We start from the raw sequence: 12,746 nt of genomic DNA, 5'->3' as shown, positions 1-12,746 counted from the left end.
CTTGCTTTTTTTTTTGGGGGGGGGGGGGGATTACATTACAGATATCCTTACAGTTACAGACATCTTACTGAAATACTTACTTTACAATTCGTAACTCAAATTTGTTGAACTTAAGACAACATTAAAGGTAATCACTTTAAAAAATGTCCGAAGGATCCCAGATCAGTATTTGTAATACACAAGTTCACATCAGTACTTACGGTTTAAAATACCCCGCTTTTCTAATTTTAAAATATGGCAACCCTAGTGATGTTTTCAAATCTTGTTTCAAATTAGCAAAGGAAATATTCGGAAGTGAAATCCAGGCCCCTCAGGTGATTGGCGAACAAATGGGAAGGTCAAATCCATCAAGCTGTTCTCCAGAAGAGTATTTTAGAAGATTTTTACATTGTTTGGATGATTTAATTTCTGGATTCAAACAAAGATTTTCTGATAACAAAGATATATTATCTTCTCTAGACATTCTGCTTCCAAAAAATGCTGATGAAAGAAAGCTGCAAGACCTTTCAAATATTGAATTCTATTGGGTAACTTTTGTTTCTGAACCTGTCATCAAAGCAGAGTACAGCCTATGGTGTGAACAATGGCGAACAGAACCAAACAAACCTCTCGATATAATGGATGTATTGGGTGCATGTGATCCAGGCTTCTTTCCGTCAATCAGCAAGCTACTCCGAATTTTCGCTTGTTTGCCCGTTTCAACAGCATCAGTAGAAAGATCCTTTTCATTCAAAACAATCAAATCACATCTCCGAAACAAGATGGGTGGTGAACGGCTTACAGGACTTGCATTGTTATCCATTCATTCCCAGTTATCGCCTGATATTGAAAAGGCGATTGATGTGATAGCTAGCAGTGGAGAGGAAAATACTTTTTATCTCTACTACTAGTGTAATTTTTTGAATAACACTTAATATCAGGGAGTTGGGGTTATCTGAGACTTCAAGTGCATTTAAATACTTTTTTTTTAAAAAACATTTTTACAGTATTATATTCTTGTAGTAAATACAATATCTCATACATATTAGATTGTAATTGGTAAATGTATGGTTTATATGTGGAAAATACACTGTTTTTAATGCAGAATAAAGCTCTTTGTGCAGTTAATTTATGAATTCATTCTTTATATATACATATATTCTTTTTAACTTGGTTGTCCCTTCCCCCGAAAAAAAATTCTGGCTACGCGCTTGGGCTAATACATACATGACAATACACGCAGGTATATGGATCCTAACAATGTCGTTGCGAGATACAAATACTGACAAACATTGTGGATTTTAGTATTCCATATTTAGTATTTCTATATAGAATACTAAATACAGAATATTTTTATAATCTAGAACACTAGAATCTACATGAGATTTCCATGCTCATCAACTTCGTTGATTTCTTTTGCTGTCTTCTCAAGGATTTTTTCCTTCTTTTTCTTGAGTTCTTCCAACTCTGCAACTGCTCTCTTTCTTTCTTTCGAACGATTTTTCTCTGCCTCAGTTGTTGTTTGCTTCCTTCTGAGAGCCTCATTCCATTTGGCATTTGCATTTCTTGCTGCATAAATTAATTGTTTTGAGATTGCTTGAACACCTCCGTGGAACGTGACAGGATCATCTACTCTGCGAAACTTAAGACTCTTCGTGTGGATTATCCAAAAGAACCTCCTTATCCAATGAAAAACTGTGTTCGACGGAAGCGTTTCCGTGTGATAACACAAGAATTTTCTTAACAAATGATGAAAAATTGTTGCTGGTATTACTGTTGTCAAGAATGAAGAACCACAAGTGATCTAAACGATCCTTACTCACGTCAAAATTCATTCTTGTGATAACTGAATCTTAAGTAGAAAGTTCACTGTAGAGTCGTTTTACTTCATCAGTAGCAGGGCCAGACAAATGATAATTCTCTACAAGCACTTCCAGTGCTACGGTTATTTGTTCCTCCCGAAGTCTCTTGTTTAAAACTGAATCGGGAGAGAGGCATGCAGCACCATAAGTAAGTCTGTATTTCAGTGACAATTTACACAGAATCTCCTTACAAAAACCCGTTGAAATATGCAGACAATCACTTTGAAAATGAAGGATATCCAGTTCAGATAACTTCGCTGATGTTAATGCTGTACGTGTTGCAAATCCGACATCAACCTGCTTAGCCGAACAGAGATCCCTACTACCATCTTCTAGGCAAACTTTCATCGGGTTTTTAGAACTTGCTGCTTCTATTACAATGGATTTTTTAAACAAATCTAATCATAAGGGACTTCAGAAGTTTAAGTATTTCACCATAAAGAAAAGGAAGCATTAGTGAGTCTGATCATCCAGGTGGCGTTGGTGTGACTGGAATTTTGTAAGAAAAGGTTGAATGTTTGCAGCAACGATTTGGAAGAAAGCTAATTTAGCTCCAAACAAAGAATCTTTAAGACATGATTTAACAATTTTAAAGCTGTCACAGAAAGGTTCTCGATTACTACCTGAAATTGAATCGGCATACTTCTTCAAGTGTGGTAATAATCGCTGAGTTCTGCCTGCTACATTCACATTTTCTATAAAAATATGAGTACTTATTATAAAAAAGAATATTAAAAAGTTACATGAATACCAAAATTATTCACAGAAATTACCTGCAAAATAACAATAAACACCACAAAAGACGCGAGGAACGCTAAACTGCACTGAAAATGGAGGAAATGAAATAGGAGTTTTAAATCTAATTAATGGAAGTACGCATTATATTATAAATTAGAGTTAGCTATACATAGTTAGACTTTAACTTATCGCTACATTAAAATCAATAACACCAGAACAAATATTATTTAGAACTTTATTGGGGGTCACCGTTTGCAATAGCCTAGCTTCATCGCTGGACATGAGGATCATTTTTTAATGTGGAGATCAGAAATCACGAGCAAGGGTTGTTAACTCCTTTCAGAAATCCTTCACTGTATGATGACTTCTGCTGTAGTGAAAAGTTGTTTTCCAAACGTTGTGCAGATAAAATGTAAAAGCAATGAAATAAACCTAACTTTAACAAAAATTTTCAGAATATACAGAAAATTTCCTGATTTTTCCATGTTTTCCAGACTAGTAGACACCTTGTTTAATATTGCAATTGCTACCATTCACGAGTTCTATGACGTCCACGTCACATTAGAGCTATTCTGACGGCAAAAGGTGTTCCAAAGCCAGCCATTTTAATCTGGTAACTTTTTTTTTCAGAAATTATTATTAAATTGATAAGTACCTTTACGAGGTATGTTCAAAAAGTATCGAAACTTTAGTTTGCAAAAATACATTTATTGATTTGGAAATCCGAAACACTAATACCCTTCAAAGTTGTCTTCTTGGTAATGCACACACTTTTTCCAGCGCTCCCGCCATTGTTGGAAACACCTCTGGAACACAGTTTTTGGAATGGCGAGCAACCATGCCGTCGCATTCCGCATGATGTCTTCTCTTGAATCACATCCGGTTTTTCTAGTGGCACTTTCAGCTTGGAAGCCATGTTGGGTGAGATGGGAGCCTGACGACACACAGGGATGTTGTGTTTGGCGATGAAAGCCTGAATCAAATTTTGCGGGCACTCTCCTCATGCCCAAATTCTCGCTCAAAATTGAATGTATCGATCCGATTAAATGGTTTCAGCTTGGGTATCGCCAAGTGTTTGGCGAAAGTTGATGCAATATCACTGCTCAAGTATTTCTGTCATTCTCCAAAAAGCTGAAATCCACCGACCGCTCACTACACGCTTTCACCCGTTGCCCGACTGCCAGCAACTGACGTCTCCTGCGGGCAGAAAAATATTCGCGACTGCGCATGAGTGTCCTCTCTACATCTACAGTTAAGAAAGTCTCTCGCACTTCATTGCTTTATGCGGGGGAAAAAATTAGGTTCGATATTTTTTGAACGTACCTTGTATCTATTTAGATAATAAATGAATATGACTCAATGGGGTCGTAAGCAGCGAGCAATTTGCTTCTCAGGATTTAAATTCACATAGTGTACAAATTTGATATTATTCTTTTTCAAAACTTTTTCCTTCTTTATTTTTCTGAAGATAATCTGTACAACCAGGATGAGTATAGTATATACAATGAAACTCTAAAATGTAACTTATCAATAAGTTGTATACCATTTATAAAGGTTCAATAGTATTATATAATCACCCATTAAATAATAGTGTTTTCTCATCTTTACCACACTCGATGTACTACTACAACGAGATCGTAATATTTTTATGGAGGATATAGAAGTACATCTAGGGTAAGAACTTATTTTTAATATTTAACTGATAAAAATGTCTTACCTTACAACCTTACTAGTTTTCGGGTATGTGGGGACTTCGCCCCTGACTCCAGACTAACCTTAAGAGATTTCGAGATGTGCCCACCTTATAATAACAATTGCAACCCCCACTCGCCTTCTCTCCTTCCTTTTAAGGGCAACATCAAAAAACGCTTAAAAAAGCCCTAATGAACATATTTCTACTCTTAAGGGATTTCGTGATATGGCTATGTTACTTTAACAATTATAATCCCCACTCTTTCTTAAGAATGAACTTGTATATGATTTAATTTAAAAAGTTAATTCATTCGACACCAAATTGAATTCTCCACATTCACATTTCGAATGTTCCAATCGTTTTTCATCATTTGTGCATAATGTTCATGTTTCTGCCCCATACAGTATAATACTCCGTTTCTGCCCCATACAGAATAATACTCCATTTCTGCCCCATACAGTATAATACTCCGTTTCTGCCCCATACAGTATAATACTCCGTTTCTGCCCCATACAGTATAATACTCCGTTTCTGCCCCATACAGTATAATACTCCGTTTCTGCCTCATACAGAATAATACTCCGTTTCTGCCTCATACAGTATAATACTCCGTTTCTGCCCCATGCAGTATAATACTCCGTTTCTGCCCCATACACTATAATACTCCACTCCAATCATTTTATGAATCATTTTCTGAACTCTTTATTCATGCACCCACAAAATAACATTTTCTTCCTCCTAAAGGCTTCTTTCGCCATTCCTATCCTTGCTTTTATTTCACGTTCACATTTCATACCATTACTAACACGTTCGCCGCGTTACGAGTCACCGGTGGCTCGTGCGATATTTCTGTGCGGTGTCATTGTATGCATTGTATCACCTCTGTACGTTTCTGGTATTTTCGTTCGTGCAGATTTTTAACATCCAGCATACAATCTTTAACGAGACACACGGTGACTCGTATAGCACTGACAAGTAAGGACCATATGGTTGTCGCGCAAATCAGATACAGACATACGCCATCTGATTGAGCATGAAAAGATATGGAGAACACAGAAATTTAAGGTGCTAAGGGCCATAGGGAGCGGAGCGAGGAAAGAGGAAACATTGAATGTCGGCAAAATTGGAGAAAGTCAGGAATGACGGGAAAAGTTAATTTCGTGCAAACAGGGAAAGAAAGTGAACCAAAAGAAAGAAACTAAACATTACAAGGGCATCAAGGACGAAGATCATAATCAGGGTTGCCATCCGGACCGCAGTGTTGCCAGTGCTTCATAACATTGATATGGAAGATATAGCACAGTATAGCAATTCATGCACAAGGAAAAATATTAGTAACACAAAAGACAATGGAAAAGACTCTGTACACGTGCGTAAAATGGTTTAACGTAGTCGTGAGTGAATATTACACCCGCGTGAATACAAATGAAGGAAAATAGAGAACAGTACACACCATTTGTAGTTTAATTGCAGTTGACGTGAAGATCACGAATGAATACGTGGTCAACACACAAACATTTCTCGCAGTGAACAGAGCGGATGAAAGCAAACTGGTCACACGCGTCTCTGCAGCATTCTCTGAGAGTCCCTTTTCAAAGCAATATGCGGAAGGTGTTTCAAACTGTCCAGGATGTTCATTGGAGTAGCCACATTTGAAAAAACGCAAAGCGTATCATCTTTTGGAATCATCTAGAAGAAAACTGGTAATGAACAAATGACTGAAGGCGGAGAAAGTTCTCACGTTGCCACACATTAGTACTGGAGAACACTAACGTATCTGTGATGAACTTCACCATGTTTTTGAATGGACGAAAGAAGAACACATCAGCAGGTTGTATAAAGCCTGTACATTTCGGAAGAATCAGCTTTTTGTAGAACTGAACACCGTCAGGAACTGTCATGTTGTAAAGAGTGTCATCCTTGTTTGGAGTCCAGGAGTCAACCAAAACCAAAACACGATCCTTACCCTGAAGATCGGGCCACAAAACTTCTTCCAGGAAGATTTGCAAATCCCGTTTGGTCATATTGGCTGATCTGCTTGCATATGCCTTCACATTGGGGAATTCAGCGACCATGCGCGCTGGAAAGTTACTACTGGGTTCCGAAACAAGAACATACATGTGTGGAAGCAATGTACCGTACATCTCAATCACCGGCATAATCATATAGGAATGCGTCGTTGCGGTACCTGAACGATGCTCCCAAACACTTTCGTTTCTATGTTATCATGTGTACCCCCTTCACTTTCATGTCTATATTTGTCCTCCGTCATGTACATTATTCACTCACGACTATCGTTAAACCATTTTACGCATGTGTAGAGAGTCTTTTCAATTGTCTTTTGTGTTACTAATATTTTTCCTTGTGCATGAATTGCTATACTGTGCTATACCTTCCATATCAATGTTATGCAGCGCTGGCAACACTGCGGTTCGGATGGCAACCCTGATTATGATCTTTCTTCGTCCTTGATGCCCTTGTTATATTTAGTTTCTTTCTTTTGGTTGACTTTCTTTCCCTGTTTGCACGAAATTAACTTTTCCTGTCATTCCTGACTTTCTTCAATTTTGCCGACATTCAATGTTTCCTCTTTCCTCGCTCCGCTCCCTATGGCCCTTAGCACCTTAAATTTCTGTGTTCTCCATATCTTTTCATGCTCAATCAGATGGCGTATGTCTGTATCTGATTTGCGCGACAACCATATGGTCCCTTACTTGTGAGATCCAAACTCGGTTTTAAACTGACGAAGCGAACGTGCTAATACTACCGAGGTATCGAAAACTAGTCATCACTTCTATTTTCTCCCTCCTACTTCTATATTTGACACCAAATTGGAAAAATTTCTTCAACATGTCATACATTGATGATTGGCACGAAGCGGTCGGTGCCAAATACAGAAATAAAAGGAGAGAAAATAGAGCAGGTGACTATTTTTCGATACCTGAGTAGTATTATTAGTGATATGAAGTGTGAACATGAAATAAAAGCAAGCATAGGAATGGTGAAAGAAGCCTTTAGGAGAAAGAAAATACTATTTTGTGGGTCCATGAATAAAGAGTTGAGAAAAAGATTCATAAAATGTTTGGAGTGGAGTATAATACTGTATGAGACAGAAACATGAACATTAAGCAAAAATGATGAAAAACGATTTGAAACGTTCGAAATGTGGATGTGGAGAAGAATATAGAGTTAGCTGGGTGGAGCGGAAAACGAATGAGAGTGTGTTAGAAATGGTGAGAGAGAAAAGAACAATTTTGAACATTATTAGGAAGAGGAAGAGAAATTGGTTGGAACATTGTCTAAAAAGAAACTTTATCATGTGGTAGAAGGTACGGTGGCAGGAAAGAGAGGGAGGAGACGAAGGAGACTACAATTAATGGACGATATCAAAACAGAAAAGTCGTACGTGAAAACGAAGAGGTTTGCGGGAGACTGTGAAACATGGAAGCTTCTCAGTTGCAGCAAGTGAACTATGATGATGAAACTAGTAAACTATCTATGATGATGTTATACGTTTAACAGTATAGTTGAAAGCGGCACACCGAAGAAGAGGAAAGCCATCCCTTGAAACAGTTTGTGTTATAATTTATTATAGGGGTGTAAGGTAAGGTGTTTGTATTTCTAAATATTAAATTGTATCCATCAGTACACCTTTCCTAAGCTGGTAATGGACACACTACTGTTAAAGTTCTTAAATCACATAAAGGTAAGAGTTTTGAACTTATAAAAGCTGTTCTATATCAAAATTGTAAAAATTACTTACCACTTCATTGCTGTCTACTGGTTTTTTGTGAATCTCTGTAAGAATAGACTCAGGCTTTTGGCCAGATGATGCTTTCTGCCCTTTCACAGGAGGCAAATGACCGACACCACTGTGTTCGATGTCTCTCTTTATATCTAAGACAAAAATGGAGAAATATTTGTTTGCATTAATATTTTTGCGGAAACTGTTTCAATTTTTTTCTTCCAAATGATATACAGAGTCCTCCAGAAAAACGTAAACACTATTTGTCATCCCGTATCAGGATACTGGAATTGACAATTGTTCTGAAATTTAAGTATGTTGTAGTATAGTTTTTCGACATTATCGGCATTTTCAATTGTTTTCAATTGGGACACTCAAGATCCATCGCCAGAAGACTACAGAGGAATAGCTCTATTAACTTGGAACGCCACCATCCCAAAAATCATTGTTTTATATCTAATCGTTTTGCACCCATTTTGCACCGTTTTGCACCTCGATTTAAAAATTTTGTATCATCACAATTACTGAGAAATTCAAAATTCAAAATGGTGTTCCAAGTTAATGGTATTTCAGCTACTAACTCATTTCCAAGATTTAACAATACCATCATCATCTACTGGTTTTGCACCGTTTTTCACCCTCTTCCAAAAATTTTGTACCATCACCCTAACCGAGAAAATAACATTTCAAAATTCGAAATTTGCCACAAAAGCAAAATTTAAGTTTCAACCTGCCATAGGATAGAGTACCTTTTGCACCTTCCGAAAATACCAATATTTCATTTTCTACTCCCACAGTTACCGAGAAATTTAAAATTCAAAATGCCGAATTACCATTAACTTGGAACGCCACTATTTTGTACTAAAGAATTAAGAACACCAGTGTCTTCTACGACCTTTGCACCCTTAGAAAATTTCGACATTTCGTTTTGTACCCTCACAGCTAATGAGAAATTTTAAATTCAAAATACACAATTAGCATTAGCTTGGAACGCCAAAAATTCGTGTCGAATAATTAAGAACACCAGTGTTTTCTACGAGTTTTGCACCCACAGAAAATGTCAATATTTCGTTTTGTAATCTCCCAGTTATGAGAAATTCGAAATTCAAAATGCGGAATTACCATTAACTTAGAACTCTACCAACTCATATTGAAGAATTAACAACAACAGCGTCTTCTATGATTTTTACACTCTTAGAAGATGATTTTTACACCCTATTTCATTTTATACCCTGACAGAAATTCAAAATTGAAAATGTCGAATTATCATTAACTTGGAATGCCACGAACACATTTTGAAGAAATAATAATAGGGGCGTTTCCAATGATTTCTGCTCCGTCAGAATATGCTGACATTTTGTTTGGTATCCTCACAGTTAACGACTAATCATAATTCAACATGCCAAAAGTGATGGTGAGTCTACAGTAAAATCTCATATTACAGCAATAGGATAGTTTAGTAGTGAATAATAAATTAAACTGTACTAATAAGTAGTGCTTGGGATACCTGATTCGATCCCAGCTCGCTGAAAGTGAACTTTGTGGTGGACAAACACCGTGTGCGTGAATTTCCTCGGGGTTCTCTCGTTTCCTCTCACTTTCTTCATTCCACCATTTCATTCATTATTTCATCATCATTGTCTCCTTTAACCTAACCGACTTAACATGGGACGTAAAACTCAAATATTTCATTTCACTTTTTTGCTAATAGATAATCGTAGACACCTCCGAAAATATTTAATAATATGATACTTGAATATAATCTGTTAAAATGTGACTAAGTATACTGACGATGTACATTATTTCTATATTAGTAGTAAATAGTTACATTAATGTGTAAATTTACAGTCAGAAAAGGGAGGGATAAAGTAAAGAAACCATATAGGAAACATTTTCAAAATGCTAATAATATATTATTATTTTTGTACAAATACATTACATTAACATTCCATACTCAGCAATAGTAAATAAAATAACATACAACAACTTTATTTTGGGTAACATTTAAACAAATTGTGAACAACATTCAATAGCTCTTGATTTGTTGCAGATAGTAAAACAAGGAATTTTAGCGTCTATTGAAGAATGAAAACAGTTTATTCGTGTTCCCACTTCCTTTGTAAAATAAGATAAAAAAGATGAGGAGAAAATTGCTGGAGAATTTAAAAAATGGAAATAATGCTAAAAAATAAAAATTATTGAAAAGGGAGCTAATGTGTTAACCTGAGTAAAAAGTATGCAAAAATGCAATACTATGTCTTCATTTTGCATCACTTTCAGACACAAAACGCTATCTTGAACTCTTGCTATGGAAAATGCACATCCTTTGGGAAGGTTTGCATCTTAAAATAACTCATCACTTTGTGTTAATATTTTTATTGAGACAATAACCCCTGTTTATTGCATGGGAGTATGGAAACCATAGCCTATCACAACATTGACAAAATCAAAATTACACTCAAAGCTCTTAGCGCCCTTAATACACATCGAAGAGAGGTTAGGGTGACAATTATGTAATAAATTTGCTTCTAAAAGCTATTTTTTATAACCGAAAAAATAAAAACAAGTAAACTTTTGTTCAAAGACACGCATTGTTCCATTTACCGTAACTATTTGTTTGTCCTTAACAGCCTAATTGTTAGTTCTAATTAACTGTGAGGGTACAAAATTGAATATCGACATTTTTTGAGGGAGCAAAACTCGTAAAAGACGCTGGTGTTCTTAATTCTTCAGTACAGATAGTGGCGTTCCAAGTTAATGGTAATTCGGCATTTTGAATTAGGAATTTCTCATTAACGGCGAGGGTACAAAATAAAATATCGACATTTTCTGAGGGTGCAAAACTCGTAAAAGACGCTGGTGTTCTTAATTCTTCAGTACAGATAGTGGCGTTCCAAGTTAATGGTAATTCGGCATTTTGAATTAGGAATTTCGCATTAACGGCGAGGGTACAAAATAAAATATCGACATTTTCTGAGAGTGCAAAACTCGTAGAAGACGCTGGTGTTCTTAATTCTTCAGTACAAAATAGTGGCGTTCCAAATTAATGGTAATTCAGCATTTTGAATTAGGAATTTCTCATTAACGATGAGGGTACAAAATAAAATATCGACATTTTCTGAGGGAGCAAAACTCGTAAAAGACGTTGGTGCTCTTAATTCTTCAGTACAAAATACTGAAGTTCCAAGTTAATGGTAATTCGGCATTTTGAATTAGGAATTTCTCATTAACGGCGAAGGTACAAAATAAAATATCGACATTTTCTGAGGGTGCAAAACTCGTAGAAGACGCTGGTGTTCTTAATTCTTCAGTACAAAATAGTGGCGTTCCAAGTTAATGGTAATTCGGCATTTTGAATTAGGAATTTCTCATTAACGATGAGGGTACAAAATGAAATATTGACATTTCCAGAGAGTGCAAAACTCGTAAAAGACGCTGGTGTTCTTAATTCTTCAGTACAGATAGTGGCGTTCCAAGTTAATGGTAATTCGGCATTTTGAATTAGGAATTTCTCATTAACGGCGAGGGTACAAAATAAAATATCGACATTTTCTGAGGGTGCAAAACTCGTAAAAGACGCTGGTGTTCTTAATTCTTCAGTACAGATAGTGGCGTTCCAAGTTAATGGTAATTCGGCATTTTGAATTAGGAATTTCTCATTAACGGCGAGGGTACAAAATAAAATATCGACATTTTCTGAGAGTGCAAAAATCGTAAAAGACGCTGGTGTTCTTAATTCTTCAGTACAGATAGTGGCGTTCCAAGTTAATGGTAATTCGGCATTTTGAATTAGGAATTTCTCATTAACGGCGAGGGTACAAAATAAAATATCGACATTTTCTGAGGGTGCAAAACTCGTAAAAGACGCTGGTGTTCTTAATTCTTCAGTACAGATAGTGGCGTTCCAAGTTAATGGTAATTCGGCATTTTGAATTAGGAATTTCGCATTAACGGCGAGGGTACAAAATAAAATATCGACATTTTCTGAGAGTGCAAAACTCGTAAAAGACGCTGGTGTTCTTAATTCTTCAGTACAGACAGTGGCGTTCCAAGTTAATGGTAATTCGGCATTTTGAATTTTAAATTTCTCGGTAACTGTGGGAGTAGAAAATGAAATATTGGTATTTTCGGAAGGTGCAAAAGGTACTCTATCCTATGGCAGGTTGAAACTTAAATTTTGCTTTTGTGGCAAATTTCGAATTTTGAAATGTTATTTTCTCGGTTAGGGTGATGGTACAAAATTTTTGGAAGAGGGTGCAAAACGGTGCAAAACCACTAGATGATGATGGTATTGTTAAATCTTGGAAATGAGTTAGTAGCTGAAATACCATTAACTTGGAACACCATTTTGAATTTTGAATTTCTCAGTAATTGTGATGATACAAAATTTTTAAATCGAGGTGCAAAACGGTGCAAAATGGGTGCAAAACGATGAGATATAAAACAATGATTTTTGGGATGGTGGCGTTCCAAGTTAATGAAGCTCCGAGGAATGTGCATTGGTCTCCACTGATACATTGACCGCTCCAGATGCAGCGATCGCTTGTCGTTCCATGCGCCTCAAACTTGTCAACAATGCGTTTGATTGTTAGGCAGGTTGCTGGTTCAGTATCAAACTCCCCTCTCCACTGACGCTGCACTTTGATGACATTCCCGAACATGATAAAACATTTCAAAACGTACTTAACGCTGCTCGAACGTCAAGCGTGCTCCTGCCATTTTCTTGTCT

At 36.5% G+C, this 12,746-nt stretch overlaps 1 protein-coding gene across 1 annotated transcript in view; it reads right to left on the bottom strand.

Annotated features, from left to right (window-relative positions):
- The window catches only part of LOC145665324 (uncharacterized), a 146,422-nt gene that overhangs the window by 13,425 nt on the left and 120,251 nt on the right, over positions 1 to 12,746 (bottom strand). The window contains exon 13 of the mRNA XM_081732625.1: positions 8,036 to 8,169. Within this exon, the coding sequence (XP_081588751.1) occupies positions 8,036 to 8,169 (134 nt within the window). The remainder of the gene's footprint in view (positions 1 to 8,035; positions 8,170 to 12,746) is intronic.

The sequence above is a fragment of the Thermobia domestica genome, chromosome 1, assembly GCF_964235325.1.
Source record: "Thermobia domestica chromosome 1, izTheDome1.hap1.1, whole genome shotgun sequence".
Classification (NCBI taxonomy): Eukaryota; Metazoa; Arthropoda; class Insecta; order Zygentoma; family Lepismatidae; genus Thermobia; species Thermobia domestica.
This window is presented reverse-complemented; position numbering and strand designations above follow the sequence as displayed.